At 38.3% G+C, this 19,729-nt stretch overlaps 1 protein-coding gene and 1 long non-coding RNA gene across 4 annotated transcripts in view; both read left to right on the top strand.

Moving 5' to 3' along the window:
- Nucleotides 1-17,439, top strand: part of LOC110262083 — a 32,285-nt gene extending 14,846 nt beyond the window's left edge. Inside the window, exons 2-3 of the long non-coding RNA XR_002346626.1 lie at nt 12,253-12,323; nt 16,882-17,439. This is a non-coding gene — a long non-coding RNA (uncharacterized LOC110262083). The remainder of the gene's footprint in view (nt 1-12,252; nt 12,324-16,881) is intronic.
- GABRA4 (gamma-aminobutyric acid type A receptor alpha4 subunit) overlaps nt 18,178-19,729 on the top strand; it is a 67,368-nt gene continuing 65,816 nt past the window's right edge. For 2 of the 3 annotated variants that reach the window (XM_021101169.1, XM_021101170.1), the window contains exons 1-2: nt 18,450-18,682; nt 19,086-19,285. In XM_021101169.1, coding sequence (XP_020956828.1) covers nt 18,597-18,682; nt 19,086-19,285 — 286 coding nt within the window. In that variant the 5' untranslated portion in view covers nt 18,450-18,596. Of the gene's footprint in view, nt 18,683-19,085; nt 19,286-19,729 lie in introns of all 3 variants that reach the window. The other variant, XM_003356906.4, reaches the window with a different exon arrangement.

Below are 19,729 nucleotides of genomic sequence, written 5' to 3'. Positions count from 1 at the left end.
TTCACAAGGATGTGTTAACACCCTAATGTTTTAACACTTTTCAGCTTTTGACCTCTAGCTGTAGAAAGACTTTCTCTCCATCAGTGGCAATGAGTTTTCTGGAAGTGTCAATTTAAAAAAAATCAAATATATTCGTTATTAAATATAGCTCCTACTTTGTTAGTGCTCATTATGTTCCAGGCACTCTCTGAATTGTTTTAACATGTATTAACACATTTAATCCTTGTTAACAGTGCTATAAAATAGGCACTATCATTGTCCTTATTTTGTAAATGATGCAAATGATGCCCAGAGGAGTGAAACAATGTTTCCAAGGTCAAACAGTTAAGTAATAGGGAAGCTAGGATTAGAAAAGATCAGATAAGAGTTCCTGTGGTAGTGAAGCAGTAAAGAACCCAACTAGGATCCATGAGGATTCAGGTTCCATCCCTGGTCTCGCTCAGTGGGTTAAGGATTTGCCATTGCGATAAGTTGTGGTATAGGTTGTAGGATGTGGCTTGGATCTGTTGTTGCTGTGGCTGTGGTATAGGCTGGCAGCTACAGCTCCAATTCTACCCCTAGCCTGGAAATTTCCATATGCCATGGGTGTGGCCCTAAGAAAACACACATGCACACAAAAGAAAGATCAGACTATAATATTGCAGCTTTGGGGAAGAAGAAACAGGAACTTTGCTACATAATAAGCATAACATGGTGATGCACGGAGTTCCCGTCATGGCCCAGGGGTTAATGAATCCGACTGGGAGCCATGAGGTTGCAGGTTTGATCCCTGGCCTTGCTCAGTGGGTTAAGGATCTGGCGTTGCCATGAGCTGTGGTGTAGGTCACAGATGGTGGCTTGGATCCCGAGTTGCTGTGGCTCTGGTGTAGGCTGGCATCTATAGCTCCGATTAGACCCCTAACCTGGGAACCTCCATATGCCGCAGGAAAAGGCAAAAAGACAAATAAATTTAAAAAAAAACAATATGGTGATGCATGATAATTTCACCACAATAAATAGTGTCAGGGAAATGAGCCACCATTTCAACTGATTAGTTTCTTACACTAATAAAAATAAGGTTATGGCTTATCATATTTCCTTCATTAATCTGACATACAATGACTGCTATGTAATCATTAAAGGAACACTGGAATAGGAGACAGGGAGTTGATCTAGATAGTTTTAAAAGTTCTTTCTGCTCTAATAGTCTGTAAAAGGGTCTTGATAATTTTTTGGCTATATTTCATTATAGTTTGTGGCTCTGGTAATATAACCATCGGATCATATCTTAAAAATTAAAAAAAAAAAAGACTTTGTTCCTAATGTCCACTATTCGGTGTCTTAGTTTTAAGCCCAATTATTGAGCTGCCTGTGAGTTCTGATATCTGTTGAGCAGTCATTCCACTTCAGATGCGGATTCCAGTGCTGATACAGTTCTGGAAATGATATTGTGTATTCAGATGCTAGGCGTCTGGGTCCAGTGGAAAAGCCTAAGAAGAGCCCATTTGGCAGCAGTGAGGTGGCAAAGCCTAGAAGACAATGGGCAGTGGAAGCAGGCTTAGGGACAGGCATGGTAAGAAAAACTCCGATACCAGGAGGAAAACATGAACAACAGAAAATGTCAACAACAAACTGGTGTCAGTGAAGATGAACACTAAACATCTTAGTGAACCCTAACGTCAAGAAGAGTGTGTTCACTCTATTGCTCAGGGCACATTCTTGTGAGGTTGAAAGGCAAGCAGTGTTGAAGGTCCAAGTTGAAGGGCCAAGAGTTGTACCAAAGAAATCTATAAATAGGAGAGCTCTAACCCAGGAATCTGGAACTTATACATAGGGGGATTCTACTCCCTGGGCAAGGAGAATAAGAACAGGACTCAGGTTCAAGTCTAAGTCATAAGTGAGAAATCAGGTCTCAGGGAATAAGGCAGGACTAGGGAGCAAATTCTCCCAGAATTATATAAACCTCATGATAAGCTGAAGCTTGGTCCCAGAGTGTTTTATTTATTTACTTATTTATTTATTTCTTTTTTCTTTTTTCTTCCTTTTTTTTTTTTTTTTTTTTTTTTTTTTTTTTTTTTTGTCTTTTTAGGATCCAATCAGAGCTGTAGCTCTGGCCTATCTATGCCACAGCCACAGCAATGCCAGATCCAAGCCTACACCACAGTGCACGGCAATGCTGTATCCCTAACCCACTGAGCGAGGCCAGGGCTCAAACCCGCAACCTCATGGTTCCTAGTAGGATTCATTTCCACCGCGCCACAATGGGAACTTCCAGAGTGTTTCGATGAAGCTTACATGCATCTTGCTTCAGATATTTTTTCAAAAAGGAGAGATTTTTTGACTTTATCAATATTTTCAGACCTGAGCACTCCTTTTTCTTCTAGTTTCTCATGTGAGGGACCAGCAAGAATTGATTTTTGTTTGCAGCCAGTATGTCAGAGGCAGGAATGTGAACCTGATGCTTGTGGGATTTATGGAAGAGAAATGCCAATGCACTTTCTGTTACATTGCTTGGCTACTGATCAAAGGGAGGTCAAGACAGTGTATACCACTCACTGAGAAAGCTTCCTTGAATATGTACCAAAGCTAAGATTGACTAAGAACTGGAATCAAACAGCCACATTTATCAAGAGGTAAGCAGAAACCTAAAGTGTTAGCAGTGGCCAGCAAATAACTCTTGGTTTATCTGCAAGGGCTTGGGAAGCCCATCCAAATGTCTTGTTTTGAGAGCTACTAGACATATATATATATATATATATATATATATATATATATATATATATGTATTTTTTTTTTTTTGGTCTTTTTAGGGCTGCACCCATGGCATATGGAGATTCCCAGGCTAGGGGTTGAATCAGAGCTATAGCAGCCAGCCTATGCCACAGCTATGGCCACACCAGATCCAAGCCAACTCTGCGACCTACACCATAGCTCACGGTAATGCCAGATCCTTAACCCACTGAGGAAGGTCAGGGATTGAACCCGCGTCCTCATGGATGCTAGTCAGATTCATTAACCACTGAGTCACAATGGGAACTCCTAGACAAAGATTAAAAAAAAAAAAATACTTTCAGGAGTTCCCATTGTGGCTCAGCAGGTTAAGGGCTTGATGTTTTCTCCATGAGGATGTGGGTTTGATTCCTGACCTTGCTTAGTGGATTAAGGATTGGCATTGCTGTAAGCTGGGGCATAGGTCACAGATGCAGCTCAAATCAGGTGTTGCTGTGCTGTGGTGTGAGCCTCAGCGGAAGCTCTGATTCAAACCCTAGCCTGGGAACTTCCATATGCCACAGATGCAGCCCTAAAAAGAAAAACAAAACAAGTCTTTCAAAGTACACATATGTATTTTTTTTAAAAAAAAACCCACTGCCTTTGGATGAAATCTGCAGTGTTGGTTTTACTTTTTTTTTTGTCTATCTTAAGACTGCTCATCCTCTGCTACATCAACCACTGTTTGCCAACACATGATGTTCATGATTCACTTGTTCTTATCCAATGGACCAACCCTGAAACATTCTATTTTAAATCACTTTAACCAATTAATTTTATTTCTACAATCAAATTCCAGAGCAAAACCACAATTATGTGGATTGATGTTCTTACTGGCATATCACCTCTGACATCACCTGGACCCTCAGTGTTACACATTTACATTCGTCTTAACTGTTTAACCATGGTTTGTATAATTAGATTCATTAACACTCAAGTTTTTTTTTTTTTTTTTTTTTTTTTTTTTTTTTTTTTTTTTTTTTTTAGGGCTACAGTTTAGGCATATGGAAGTTCCCAGGCTAGGCATCAAATCAGAGCTACAGCTTCTGGCCTCTCATCACAGCTGGCAGCTACACTAGATCCTTAACCCACAGAGCCAGGCCAGGAATCAAACCTACATCCTCGTGGATACTAGTCAGGTTCATTTCCACTGAGCCACAACAGAAACTCCTTCAAGTTCTATTTTTCATCCTCCATAAAAATGTTAAAATTGATATTCTTTTGAACACAGACATGTTAAGCTTAGTAGGTGGTATTGATTAGTAGTGTTGAATGCATTAATATCAGGTGTTATTCCTTAAATTTATATAAACAAATTATATTAGTAGTATTTTTTAAGTCTATGTATAAGGAAAAGTGTCTTGTTTTTCCCCAAATGATAGTCCATATCAGAAGTTTAAAAGTTGCCATTCTTCTTCTAACATAAAATTTCTACTCATTTCTTTGTGCAATCTTATCTACACACATGGCTGTATTTACCACTTAAAATCTCAAGTGTATATTTAAGGTCCAGAAGACTGTTCTGAACTTAAGTGTCTCTAGGATCCCCTTGGGTATCTCGTAGTTGTTATCACCAATTTCCTCCCCTCCCACCTCTTATATTCTGTATTAAGCAATTGGTACCTCACCGTAGCATTTAACCAAGACAAAAACCTGAGAGTCATTTCTTATCAACAAATGCTAGCAGTACTTATCCTGTCACCTAAATATTTCTCTCATCTTTCCATTTATTTCCATCCCTGATTTTCATGCCACTGTTCTACTTCAGAAAGCCAGCCTCATCTATGTCATATTGCATGCACCTGCTGCCTGGCTTCCAGGACTCCAGAGTTTCCTCACTCAAAACTATTCTTCACCCAGTCTAACCTCCTCACTTCCCATCACCGCAGACACAGCCAGATGACCTTTTAAAAATGCAAACTTGATTTTATCAGTCCCGAGATGTATATCCTTTAATGCTTTCCCAGGGCTATTAGGATATGAACACCTTAGGATGACTTAAGCCTCACATGCCTGGACTCCCCCCCACCCCATCCCTCTGGCCTCTGGTTCCATCTCCCTTTTCTCCATTCTCCAGAAAGATTTTATGGCTATTTATGTATTATTTAATTTCTAGCTTAATTTCACAATGGTCAAAAAATATAGTTGGTATGAATTCAGTCCTTTGAGAGTTGTTTTGATTTGCTTTAAGCCCCCGTATGTGGTCAGTTGGGATAATGTACCATGTCACTTGAAAAGATATACTCTGTAGTTGTTAGGTGCAGCTGTCCCCTATAATGGTCCAGTGTGTTAACAGTGCTCTTAAAATTATCTATACATTTACTAAGTATTTTGTCTGTTTGCGCTCCATCAATTTTTGAGAGAAGTATGTTAAAATCTCCCACTATGATTAGAGATCTTAGTTTTGTCAGTGTTTTCTATAAAGTTTTTTTAAGGCTATAAATTGAAATGCAAACAAATTCAATATTATATCATTCTAGAGTGTATATATATATATCTTTTTCAATACAAAACATCTACCTTTATATCTAATGATGCTTCTTTGAGACAAAATTTGCTTTAGCTGATGTTACAATATGTGACAACATGGGGATATACTTTACCTTAAAATGATTTGTGTTCTTACTTTTAAAATGAATTTTTCTTTTTTCTTTCTTTATCTTTCTTTTCTTTTCTTTCTTTTCTTTCCTTCTTCCCTCCCTTCCTTCCTTCTTTTTTTGCTGCACTGGTGGCCTATGGATATTCCAGGGCCAGGGATTGAACCCCAGCCTCATCAGCAACACAAGTCACTGCAGAGACAATGCTGGGTCCTAAACCTGGCCACAGTTGGAACAAAAGTGACTCTCTCTTTTCTTTTTCTTTTTACAGCCACACCTGTGGTGTGACTGTGTCAGGTCCTTAACCCCCTGAGCCACAATGGGACTCTTTTTTAAGTGCCGTATACTTAAGCTTTATTTTGTTATTCAGACCAGCAACCTTTGTCTTTTCATTGCAATATTCATTTTTAAATTTCTTGTAACTATTGGAATATTGGGTTTAAATCTATCATCTTACAATGTTTTCTATTTGTCCCACTTACTGCGTGTTCCTGCCTGGGTTCACACACGGCAAAATTTTGTGTTACAAGCAAGTCAAATATGTTGAAGACAACATCTTATTATAGACCCTTATGCCAAACCCAGCTATAACACTTTTTAGTGCTTAGGCTTTATAATTCCTTAGTTCATAAGCAGCTTGCCTACAGGTTCCATACTGATGCATAATTAAAGTTATTGTAATCAAAACCAAGTGAAGCAATTTGATTTTGGAGTGATTTTGTATTCATGATGTGAAACAAAGTTTAGATGTAGTAAATGTACCAGACCCATAAGAGCACAGAATTATATTTTTATGATTATTACAGGGTAATTTTTATAAATTTTTTAAATTTTTACTGAAAACTTTATGAGACTATACACTCTGGAATAATGAAGTAAATCATAATATGTTAAATTTATTTCCCAAGAGCCAGGTTTTCTTTCAGTACAATATAATGAGGAATCTGGCTATGGGTGTTAGGAAGTCTTATGAAATTTCTGGAAGCCAATCCCAACCTAAAATCAAAATGTATGGTCATAATTTGATATGGAAAGGAAGAGAAATAACACAGTCTTCATTATAATTTTGTTGTAAATAACTCAATTGAAAGTATTCCATTTGAAGAACATCAAAATGAGTCAGAAAAAATAGTCTGACTAAACCAAGCAAGTGGAAAATAAAGAGAAAGTATTGCTTCTTTATTAGATGACTTGAAAAAATATATAAAAAGTCTCCTTAGATACTTCCAAGTTTCAAATAAAATTTTTACAAAAGGACAAGAAGAAAGAAAAGAAGAGAATCTTTGTACAGAAAGGTCTAAAATGCAGAGAGTTAACTGTAAATAAGTGGAGTAGAGGGCAAATTAAATGAAGGCACTAGTTAACTGAGTTCCATATGCGTAGCTCACCTGCTTAAAAATTCAGGTACGATTTGGTAGTCATTGTAAAACTATTGGTTCCTAATGTTAGAGAATTTCCAGAGGGAGAAGCAATGTTCTCAGTGACTGAAAAAAAAAAGAAAAAAAAAAGGCATTTTTGGTGCTGTGTCTTCGGAAAGCTTTTACAAAAGATGACTAATTTAAGATAGATCGTTGATGGTCTCTATGAATACTGGATATTTGCACTGCTTTGCTACTTTCTCTTGAAGTTCCATTTCTTTTAGTATCATGGGGTTCTTTTCAGACTCTGCTCAAAACATGTTTGCTACCTTTTCAGCACTCACTGAAATTTTAATCACCTATGGAGAGTTTCTATCTGTGGGATACTAACCCCCGGAATCACAAAGCCAGGTTGATGTCTGGCCTCAGTCCAGGTCTGCCCTTGGCTAAGATCAGCCAATTGACTGGCTCTGCCTGCTCTCTGGTCTCTCAGCACCTACTATTTATATTTATGCCTTAGCAGAAATTACAAATAACTACATGCCAGACACCCATGGGAAATGCCAAAATTATGGAAACTATAAATGTTAAGCCTGAAAATGCCAAAAACTTTTTTTTTTTTTTTTTTTTGCCGTTAGTATAATTTCTAAAGCTGAAAATACTGGATGATGCGCCATGAAATACACATTCACAGAAGCAAACTGGTTCTGGATGTTGACCAGCATATCTTTTGAAAAACACATTCCAAGAGAATGTATCATCTGTTTTTATCACATGGGTTTGATGAAAAAACAAGGTGCATTTGGAGTATCTCAAGAACCTCCTACTTGGAGTTTTTGCTGTGGCGCAATGGGATTGGCGGCATCTTGGGAGCTGGGACTCGGGCTCGATCCTGGCCCAGCCACTCCCTTAAGGATCTGGCTTTGCTGCAGCTGTGGCTTAGGTCTCGACTGAGGCTGGTATCTGATCCCTGGCCCATGAACTCCGTAAGCCACAGGGCAGCCAAAAAAGAAAAAAATAAAAAATAACTACCTGCTATTCAGCTAAAATGTATACCCCTTAATAGCCAAAGACGCAATACTTTTTTCAAAAGTATTACTAATGCTGTTTGGTTGCTCATTGTGCTCATAATCTTGGCATGCATGACTTGCTGTTTTCTTAAGACAAATTCCTATAACTGCTGGTACCAAACTTCAGCACATTAAAAAATTTAAACCTACAGTTAATCCTTGAACAATGGAGTAGGGTAGAGGATTTAGGGACACGGACCCCCCCACACACACAGTGTAAAATTCCTCTATAGCTTATAGTCAGCCCTCCTATGAGGCCATTCCACATCTGTAGATTCAACCAATCACAGATTGGGTAGTACTGTGTAGAATGTATTTACTGAAAAAAAAATCTGCATATAAGTGGATCTGCATATTTCAAATTGCATTGTTTAAGGTTCAACTGAATTATCATATGGACCTATAACATAATTAAAAATTTCCTGACTTGCCTGTAAATAGGTATAGCCTGGGTCACAGATCAAGTATAGGGTTCAGATCCTTAAAAGGGAGTTTAAATTGTTTTTTTTTTTTTTGTCTTTTTGCCATTTCTTGGGCCACTCCCGCGACATATGGAGGTTCCCAGGCTAGGCGTCGAATCAGAGCTGTAGCTGCCAGCCTACACCAGAGCCACAGCAACGAGGGGGAGTTTAATTTTTAAAGTCCATTTTTCTAGACCTAAGATTTTTCCTAAAAGAATTCATGGATTAAACCAGTAGAATAAGAATCTCACTGATGAGGACTCAGAAGATAGAGGTTCAAATCCTGAATCCCGTGGTTATTAGTTGCAGAAACTTGAGGAAGTCAAATGTTCTCTCTGAGCCTCAGTTTCATACTTAAAATTATGTGGCAGAACTAGATGATTTCCCGGGTTCTATTTTGGCTTTGTAACTCTAAGATAGAAAGGGAAATTTAAAAGGTCAACGTGAACATTTATTTTCTCCAAAATTTCACTCTGTCCTAGTTTCAAGGTCCGTTAAGCCTGAAATGTGAGAGGTTTCCTTTGGTTTAAATTTCCTAAATAACAATGAACTTCCTGGATTCATTCCTTACATAAATATATATTAAATGCTTAGAACTTGGGTTTTATAATGATAAATAGGGCACCATCCACTCTCCTGAGAAACTCAGATAGTCATGAATAAAAACTACGACATAAATGCTTAGTAGACAAGAAGTCTACAAGGATGAATAACTGAACCTTTAGCCAGGAAGGCTAAGATAGACTTCTCAAGCAAAACATCATTTAAGCTACATTTTTAAAGATACATATGTATTTATGAGGTAGATAAAATAGGAAAGGATATTTCTTTGGCAAATGACATGTGATGATACATGGATGACCAAGATATTTAGTAAATTAAGAAAAATGACTTCATCTGATTTATCACTAAAAGAAAAAACATTACATTGTCTTTTTCTGTTGTAAAACAAACAGGTGGGATTTGGAGGTCTTAGGCTGTTCATAAATCATTTGTGTCAAGCATTCAACTTTTGTCCATTGTGGATTGTTTCCAATAAATAACTTTTTCTGGTACACTTTTCATAGCAAGGAGAGTCCAAAATCCTTCCTTGGTTCTTACCTGTGTGTATTTTTAATATTCATCAATAACACTGAGGCTCTCTATTTGGAAGTAGGATATGCAGTTCTTCTTTCTTTTAAAATTATGGTTAATGCCACTCCATGCAGTAGCCACCAGATGGTAATGAAGAGCAGTCTGGCTTCATAGTCTTCTGAGGACCAAATGCACTACCACAGTGTCATGTTACATGTTCCTGGGTTTGTATGGAAAATTTAGTTCTAAATGTTGTGTTGGTTTGATGATCAGCCAGTATATACTTGTGATACTTTGATTATTTAATTTGTGTGAACCTGATTTTTGTGTTAGGTTCTATACTGTGGATTTTAAAATACTGGAAAAAATATACAAATAATAGACATTTATGCTTTTCATCAAAGTTTTTTTTTAATTTAAGCAATTTGACAGACTAAACTATTGTCTATAATGATTAGTGGAAAAAAAACACATCCTTTAGGCTAATTTAATTTTTCTTCTGGTTGTGACGTAGGGGTCTCTTCATATTACTAGTAAAAAACAAAATGACAAAATAAAAATAATGCAAATATATACAATAAAATTTCATAAAATATGCAATTCAATTTATGAATTGTCTTTCATAAAAGACATTTCGCATCTTTGTTATTTGAGCTTATTTAATTGCTGATTATATTCCCTTACTACTGTTTTTCTTAAAGCTTGTAACGCAAATGGTGATATCTCTTCAAAGGCTTAAGCCCCCCCCTTTTTTCTTAAAAGAAAAAGTTAAATATGTTTTATTTGAATAATTGTGCATAATTTGGAGGGGTTTTTTTGCTAGTGTTTTGTATTCTCCAAAGTTTCTTTAATGAGCATATATTATTTGGCTAATTAAAATGATAAAAATCAAATACAGTGGTTGATTTAAAACCTCAGTTATGGCTCATGTATGTTTAAACTTTATGTGTCCTCACATATCGTGAGTCCTTATCTGTCACAAAAATACTGCCCACCCAGGAGTTACCATTGTGGCCTGGCAGTTAACAAACCCAACTAGTATCCATGAGGACATGGGTTTGATCCCTGGCCTTGCTCAGTGGGCTAAGGATCTGGTGTTGCTGTGAGCTATGGTGTAGGTCACAGACATGGCTCAGATCCTACATTGCTGTGGCTGTGGCATAGGCCAGCAGTTACAGCTCTGATTAGGCCCCTAGCCTGGGAACTTCCGTATGGTGAGGGTACAGCCCTAAAAAGACAAACAAACAAACAAACAAACAAAAAACCTACCCATCCTAAAAACAACAGTGATAATAAGATATGATAACAGAAGATCTAGGATTCTATAATAATTTCATACAACTTATTTAGGGAACATTTAAAAGTATTTGAAAAGGAAGAAAATGTTTACTTGTTGATTGGACACAGCATTAAATTTTTCTCATACCTAAAAGATTCAATTAACATTTAGTCTTCTATCCCCCCACCACTTGTCTCAAATTAGGGTTCTGCAAAGAAACAGAACCAATAGAAACCGAGAGAGAGAGAGATTAATTTTAAGAAATTGGCCCACACACTTATGGAGGCTGGTACATCCAAAATCTATAGGATAGATTGGCAAGCTGGCAACCCAGGGAAGAATTACAGCTTGAATATGAAGATCTGCTGGCAGAATTCCCTCTTCCTCTGGGTAGGTCAGTCTTTTTTCTTTAAGACCTTCAACTGATTGGATGAGGCCCACCTATATTCCTAAGGGTAATCGCCTTTACTCAGAGACTTCTGATTTAAATGCTAACCTCATCCAAAAAGTACTTTCACAGAAACATCTAAAATAATTTTTGACCAAATATCTGGGTGTAGCCAAACCAAGTTGAGACCATTCATATAAACTATTAATCAACTTTTCTATGAAATAATTCAAACATATAGAAATATACATGTGATAGTTAGTCTTCAAAGATGGTCACTCAGTAACCATGTCTCCAATAATCGTATTTTTGTGCATCCTCTTTGAGTGGATGTAGTTTGGTCCTATAATTGATTTGACCAATAGAATGCTATAGTGGTAACACTGATTTCTAAGGCTTTTTCTTAAGAAGTCTTGCAGCTTCAGCCTAACTCTTGAAGTGTTTACCTCGGGGAAGCCAGCTGCCATGTAAAAAGTCAGGCTACCCTGAGACCATTATGTTGTGAGGAAATCCACGTTAACTAAGTAAGGAGGTGAAAGAGAGATGAGATATCCAGTCACCCTCCAGCTGTTCCAGAGGTTCCAGCTGAGGTGCCAGTCATGTGAAGTAATGTTATCTTCATAGCTAGCTCAGTCAAGTCCTCAGATGACCACAGCCTTAGTTACCATCCAACTGCAACAGGATGAGTCACCCCCAAAGAGAGCCACCAGATGAGCCTGGTCAACACTGAGAGATCATCATAAATTGTCGTTTCAAGCCAGTGAGTCTTGTAATGGTTTGTTGTACAGCAAGGAATGGTCAGATCAATACAAAAAAATGATATAAAAACTCCCAAGTCCTTACTACCAGATTTGTCAATGTTTAACATTTTGCCATATTTTCTTCGTTAGATAAATAAAGTAGCCAATGTTCCTCTCCATACTGTAGTCCTCTTTCTTCTTCACAGATAGACATTACCTCTAATTTGGTATTTATTTCTTTCATGCACATCTATTACTACATGTATACCCATAAAGAATGTACAACATTATCTTTCATGTTTTAAATTTTGTATATTTTATGGAAGATATTACTCTGCCACTTGTTTATTTTGTTCACTTTATATTCCTGACATATATTTATATATCTATATCTATATAGATATATACCTGATTTCCTTAATTTTAATTGCATATAGTTCTTCATTTACACCAAATTTAATATATCCATTTTCCTGTTAAAGAGTATTTCGTTTGTTGCTATTTCCCCACTATTAAAAAAAATACTCTATTTTCTAGGTCCCTGGTTATGAATATGTTTGAGAGCTTCTGTGGGCTATAAAACAAGCCTGGGCTGGCCTGATCATAGGGTATGATCATGTTCAACTTTTATGTACATGTCAAAAATGGCTTTCCAAATTGGTTGTATTAGTTCTGTATTACTCTTGGAACAAGACAACAGAGACAAAGACAAATATTGGGTGATTTCACTTATACCTAAAATCTAAAAAAGTTGACTCATAGACAGAGGGTGGATGGGTGGTTGTCAGAGGCTGAGGTTAAGGAAATGTGGAAGTGTTGATCAAAGGGATCTCAAACTTTCAATTAAAATAAAGTTTTTTTTGAGTTCCCATCATAGTGGTTCACTGGAAAGGAACCTGACTAGCATGAGGATGCAGGTTTGATCTTTGGCCTCGCTCAGTGGGTTAAGGATCCAGCATTGCTGTGAGTTGTGGTGTAGACCAGCGGCTATGGCTCTGATTTGATCCCTAGCCTGGGACCCTCCATATGCTGCAGGTACAGCCCTAAAAAACAAAAAGTAAGAATAAGTATTAAAGATCAAAAGTATAGCATGAGGACTATCATTAATAATACTATATTGCACACTGGAAATTGTCTAAGAATAGATCTTGAATGTTCTCATCTCTTTCTCACACTCACACACACACGTAACTGTGTGATGTGATGGGTATGTTAACTAACATTGTAGTAAACATTTTACAATATATACATATATCAAATAAAATAACAAAAATTTCATCTAATATTCAAGGAAGTAGAGCAAAATCTTGACATTTCCATTTTCTGATCATGTAACCCTGAACAAATCATTTAACATTTTTAAGCTTCAGTTTCCTTATCTATAAAAATGAAAGAAATACTACCTTATTATGTTTTCTTCTGAAGATTTAAATAAGATTAGCTATTAATAAAGTTTAACTGCTATTATTATAATAAAGGTTCTTAACACCATCATCATTACTGTTGACATAAGAATATCATATATGTCTTTGTGGCTTAATGAATTTAAAAGATAATTATATGTATATGACTTTCCTTTTATTCATTATAGATAGTCAAAGGAAGATCATGACTGCTATGTGCTGAATTCTGTCCTTGCCAAATTCATACATTGATGTCTTAACCCCAGTGCTTCAGAATGTGACTTTACTTGAAAATAGATATTTGAAAAAAGATATTCAGTTAAAATGAAGTCTTTAGGGTGGACCTGGTCAATATGTATACAAGAAGAGGAAATTTGGACAAAGTTGCACATGCAAACAGAGGAAAGGCTGTGACATGATGATCATTAGTAAGCTGTGGAGAGAGGCCTCAGAAGAAAGAGCTCCGCTAACACATAGGTCTCAGATTTCTAGCCTCCAGAATTGAGAGAAAGCTAACTCCTGCTATTTTACCTAAAATAAAAATAAAAATAAATAGAAAGAAATAAAAAAGGCAGAAGTTCCTGTTGTGGCTTGGTGGTAACAAATCTAACTAGTATCCATGAGGCTGTGGGTTCCATTCCTGGCCCTGCTCAGTGGGTTAAGAATCCAGCATTGCCATGAGCTGTGTTGTAGGTTGCTGAAGTGGCTCAGATTTAGCATTGCTGTGGCTGTGGTATAGGTCAGAAGCTATAGCTCTGATTTGACCCCTAGCATTGGAACTTCCATATGCCAGTTCAGCCCTAAAAAGCAAAAAAAAAAAAAAAAAAAAAGAAAAAAAGAAAAGAAAAGAAAAAGACAATATGTTTATCATAACATAGGCACTTGGTAGCAAATTTAACAATATATTTAATGTTGAGTACTATGGATAATGCATAAATTACCCTTGCTAATCATTATTATTAAATGCTGAAAAAAATCTATCACTTCATAATAGTTTTTTTTTTTTTCAGAAATGTTGAAAATGCACAGAAACACATACATGAATGAAATCAAGGGGATATTCCTAATAGTACTTTGCATGGAATTTATAGAACATTCACACACACACACACACACACACACCCCAATCATAGCTCTTAGGAGTCTGGTGTAAAGTAGTACTTCTTTAATTACTCTGAGAACTCACTCTAGAATTCAAGGTCTAATAAATAAAGTAATGCTTCACACATTATTAGTCATTTCCAATTAAATCTAAAAGTATTTAAATTCTTTACTTGGATTCCAGGCTCTTAAAATACATACTTTCTGCTTATTATAACACATTGGACTTTCAAAAGAAACAAAAGCTTATATTAGAGAGCTCGTATTTCCTATCACAGTTTAAATTAACATGGGATCTTAGAGACCCTTAAGTGTGGATATACTTCCTTCAATGTCCAACTTGGTAGTGGACAATCACAAAAATTTAATTAATTATTTTTAAATGTCTATTATAATAGTTGGCTTTCCAAATTTCATGTATAGAAATTATTCAAGTAAGATACAAATATTGCCTAAATTTTATTCTCTTTAAAGGGAACGCACTGAAACAACTAAATCTGTATTCACTACATGGCAGAGAAAAATATATACTTATTTTGGAAGCAGTAATCAACTAATATTACAAAATATTTGTTCTGTAAATATGTTTCTGTCAAGGTGCCCCAGCTTGGTCATTTTAAACGTAAACACCATTAGGACAACAGACACAGTTTTGAGATGTCTTAATAACAGAGATAAAAATGAACAACTAGACAGTAATTACAGGCCAGCATGCAGCTAAATTTTTGTAAAATCATTGTCTTAATACAAATAAGGAAAGGCATGACTCAAGAGCATCAAATCAGTTCTTCTCACCTATCTAAACGTGCAGGACAAAGAGATGCATTCATTTAAAAGTAGTCAATAACTATGTTCTCAGAACTAAAATACTTCAGCTAGGTGTATATCCATAAGCCTCCAGAATGTAAAGCATAAAATAGTTAAAACAGGTTCATTAGTTTACTAGAAATAATTAGTAGAAAGAAAAACAGGTTGAACTCTTACAAATTATTCACTTTATTATCATCCCCAATTTGTGTGTACCAGTCTGATTGGCCATTTAATAAACTGACAAAAATCAGGCAGAATACTTTCAAAGGAGACACACTATCTACATAATAGTCTGTCGGAACAGGCAATGGATAAGTTTATCTAATGGGATAGAGATATTTGTCACACATTAGTTATAAATGTTTGCCTGTTTGGTTGATTATCAATGACTGTTACATATGCCATCTTTCATAATAAACATTGGTGCATACATACTATAGTTGTTCATGGCCTTTGAGAATCTGATAAAAGTTATGAAGAGCCACACGGAAAAATTTCCAAGACATTTCATGAGCATTGTGGACAAAATGTCCATCCTCAGACTTTGGCAGTAGGGTGGTCTGTATTATTTGCATTCCATATCAAAAGTAAACCCTCATGATATATTTATAATCTGTTGCTGGCTTAACATAGTGATGCTTGGGGGTTGTGCATCTGAATATAGCAATCAAAGACATTACATTAACTTTAAAGAAGGAAGTTATAAGTATAATTTTAACACCTTCATATTTCTACACAGCTGTATAAGGAAAAAATCACTCACAATCTGGATCATAATAGATAGGGGTTTATATAGAAAATAATAGCATATTTAATGATAATGGTAGGTTAAACTGTAAGTTTTTGAATATGGGATTTAGTATAAAATTCATAGTGACAAGATACATACATAAGATTTTAGAAAATAAAACCCAGCATCTAAATTCTTTAATAATGCAAAGGTAGCATCAATGAAAGGCTGTGATATAAAACAAAATGAGATATAAATGTCTCCACTATTATCTTCAGCTGATCTTGATCTTATGTACTATACATCAGTTAACAAAAATATAATTGGAGATACTATATGAAGGGAATCTTCTTTTTATCCCTTTGAAGGTTTTAGTTTCACATACTTAAAATTGGAATTTTAAAGACAACTTATCTTTAATAATATGGAACTTTGTTTTCCAAGGCCATTGTTTCCTATTCTTTATTTTCTGGTATATTTTTTATTTTTTTATGTTTAATGTTTTGAATCTTTTTAATTAACTTTATTTATGGTATTGTGTGGTTTTTCTTTTTCTTTTTCTTTCTTTTTAGGGCCGCACCCTGTGGCATACGGAGGTTCCCAGGCTAGGGGTCGAATCCAAGCTGCAGTCACCGGCCTATACCACAGCCACAGCAATGCAGGACCTGAGCCCATGTCTGCAACCTACACTACAGCTCAAGCCAACGCGCAGATCCTTAACCCACTGAATAAGGCCAGGGATTGAACCCATTTCCTCATGGATATTAGTCTGGTTTGGCAACTCCTGAGCCATGACAAGAACTCCTGGTATATATTTTTTAAATGGAAATTGAAGGAAAATTAGAGAATACTGACAGACTTTAGGAAGTGTAGAAAACCACTAAGATTGGAGAAATAATATAGTATGATATAACAACATAACGAATTAGCAGCTGTTATGTGGATAATCTGAGGAGGCAAATGATTTCGTAGCATATTTAGGGAATACACTAGTATTTCCATTTTTTTTCCCAAGAGAGTGAGCTTGAATTTCATCCGAATTAATTAAGATGGATCTGGAAACAAGCGATTCATTAATTTGTTTAATTGTTCATTCAATAAATATTTATTATCCTGTACTAGGTGCCATGCACTCTAATGAGAGAAAGAACAAACACAGATAAACAAAACTGACCCAGCCCAGGCCCTCAAGGAGATGACGTCATTCAGAGAAGAATGATATGGATGGAATTAGGATGAAGTATAATAAATGCCATGAAGGAAGCAATATGGAATATCATGAAAGTACCCACCTCTGGCTGTAATGACCTTTTGGCAATCAGAAAAGCTTCCCCCTTGCAAGGAAAACTTTAACCAGGAGACTGAAACAAACTAACAAAAATAAACAAACGAAACCTCCAAACTCCCTTGGTTGACTGTTTCCATATCAAATCAGTCCACCTGCCATCAAACTTTGAACAAGCCATCACAGTTGTAAACAGAACATAATTATTGGCGGTGACTGGTTCCAGGGCCCTAAATTCATGGAAATTACTTAGGTCATTATTCCATCATAGAAGCATTTCCATATGCATCACTATTAATGTGAAAGACACCTTTCTTCTTTGAAAGCAATAATTAACGTTTTTAAAAGTTCTCTTGGAAGTGCTTATCTCTGTTCAATAAAACACTAAAGTTATAGTGCTTAGTATTGCCTTTGAAGTTATTAATGAACTGTGAGCCATTCCCTTCCATTTTCTCTCTCTCTCTCTCTCTCTCTCACACACACACACACACACACACACACACACACACACACTCTTTCTCTTTTCCTGCTTTCTCCTCTCCCTCTCCCCAGCAATCCTTTCCCTCTCCCTGAAGCCTTCTGGAAGTCAGTCACCTCTGCTGTGGAAGAAGAGTGTCAAATGTCTAAAGAAGTGAAAGAAAGTGATTTTGACCAGATGTCCTTTGCCACTACCTTTTCTCTCCCCTCCAGAAAAAGGATGGAGCAACAAAGCAGAGGGCATGTGCCAGGCGGCGGCGGGCATCGTGTAAAGAAATTTGGTTTCTTTACAGCAACAGCTTGGCAAAGGAGTTGACTATAAAATGAGGCTCAAAGCCACTTCCCAACAGTTTGGCGAGAGTCCGCCCAGCGAGTTGCAAACCCTTTTACCAGGAAGAATCTTCTTTCCATCCCCGCCTCCCAACACTTGAAGGAGAGAGTCCCAGAGGGACTGGATCCCCTCTAGCCGTCACGGTCTCCCATCCCCAGGCCCAGCAAGCGCTACCTTCCAGTCCTTTCTCCACCTCTAGCCTTGAAAATGGGTACAAACAGGTGCTCCAACAACCTTAGAAGAGAGGAGCTTCAGGGGTTAAGTCCAAATCCCTGCGGGAGGGAGAAGTGGAGGCCGACTTTTGCTGTGGGCGGGGACCGAACTGGGATGGGGGGGTTGAGATCGTGAGGAGGGGCCGGAGCCCCGGGTCCTGCTCCCTGGAATTAAGGGTCGGAAAAAAAACTTGGTTCAGCTTTTCGGTGCCAGCGCCACAGGGTTAACCCCAGCAGCTTCGGGGTGCAGGCACGAAAGGGTGTGAGCGGTATACACGGCTCTCCATACACTGGAGAGCTCAGCGAGAAAAGGAGGGGGCGAGGCAAGGCAAGATCCGCCTCCCCGGCCCGCGTGCACACACGCGCCCACCGCGGCTGGGGCTGGCTGAGCGCGGGCGAGTGTGAGCGCGGGCGAGTGTGAGCGCGAGTGTGCGCACGCCGCGGAGAGCCTCTGCCCTCGCCTTGCACCCTGCTCAGGGCATCTGGAGAGCCTGGAAACCTGAACAGGCTTAAAGTATGGCATGTTGCAAAGATGGTTTCTGGCAAGAAGGTACCCGCGATTGCGACGTCCTTCGGGGTCAGTTTCGCCCTCCTGCACGTCCTGTGCCTGGCGGCTTGGTGAGTTCCTTGGGGTGCTGGGGGCCAGGGGAAGGTGGCGAAGGGGCCATCTCTCGGTCCCCTCTAGACGCCTTCTCCTCCCAGGGCAAACCAGACCCTCTGGTCTCCGCTGTGGGGTCAGGGGCCCTGAGCCTGGCTTTGCTCTGACCGCGTAGAGGCGGAGATGGTGAGAGACCAGGTCCAAGACGAGTGTGGGTACTAGGGTCCCTGTGCGCAGGATGCACATTTCCTGTTCATCTCTCTCTCCTCCATCCCTTAGCCCTGCTTCCTTTAGTTTGGGGCAAGAGACTCTTCTCCTAGAAGATAAACCCATTTCCACCTGTTCGCTGATCAATTCTTAAAATAATCTCCTCAGATCGCTGTTTTATTTTTTCATTTTTATTTTTATTTTACGCCTTTGCAGTTTAAACGAATCCCCAGGACCGAACCAAAAGGAGGAGAAATTATGCCCGGAAAATTTTACCCGCATCCTGGACGGTTTACTCGATGGTTATGACAACAGGCTGCGTCCTGGATTTGGGGGTATGAACGATTTCAAACGCGCAAGTGTGTCCTGTCTGTCTCTCTCTCCATCTGCCTGTCTGTCTGTGGGAATATCATTAGGTATGCCTCGCGTGCGAAAATGAAAAAAATCTCTCAATCTCTCTCTCTTCTCAATCTCTTGCTCTCTGTAGCTCTCTCCCTCTTTCCCTCTCCCTCTGTCTCTTTTCTCTCCCTCTCTCCCTCTCTCTGCTCTTTTGATGAGACCTCTGACAAGAAAACCGCCCCCACCCGTACTTTCCCCTCTCCCTGCCCCCTCAGAAGCTTTGCCGCTCCCCCACAGTAATTACCTCCCGGGACCTGACTACTGGGCGGGGGAGGTTCGAGGGGAAGAGTCAAAAAACGGGAACTCGGGGCTCAGCTGCCCCGCTGCACTGCGCCCTGGAATGGACTCCCCTGAACCTGTCCACTTTGCTCAGGGCACATTGCACTTGAGACAGCTGATCCGAAGTCCCCTGTCCTCCCACGTGGTGTCAGTCCCTCTGCCAAAACCTCGACCCTGTGCTA

Source organism: Sus scrofa, chromosome 8, assembly GCF_000003025.6.
Source record: "Sus scrofa isolate TJ Tabasco breed Duroc chromosome 8, Sscrofa11.1, whole genome shotgun sequence".
NCBI classification, from domain to species: Eukaryota; Metazoa; Chordata; class Mammalia; order Artiodactyla; family Suidae; genus Sus; species Sus scrofa.
Note: the sequence above shows the minus strand (reverse complement) of the source record. Positions and strands in the feature narration are given on the sequence as shown.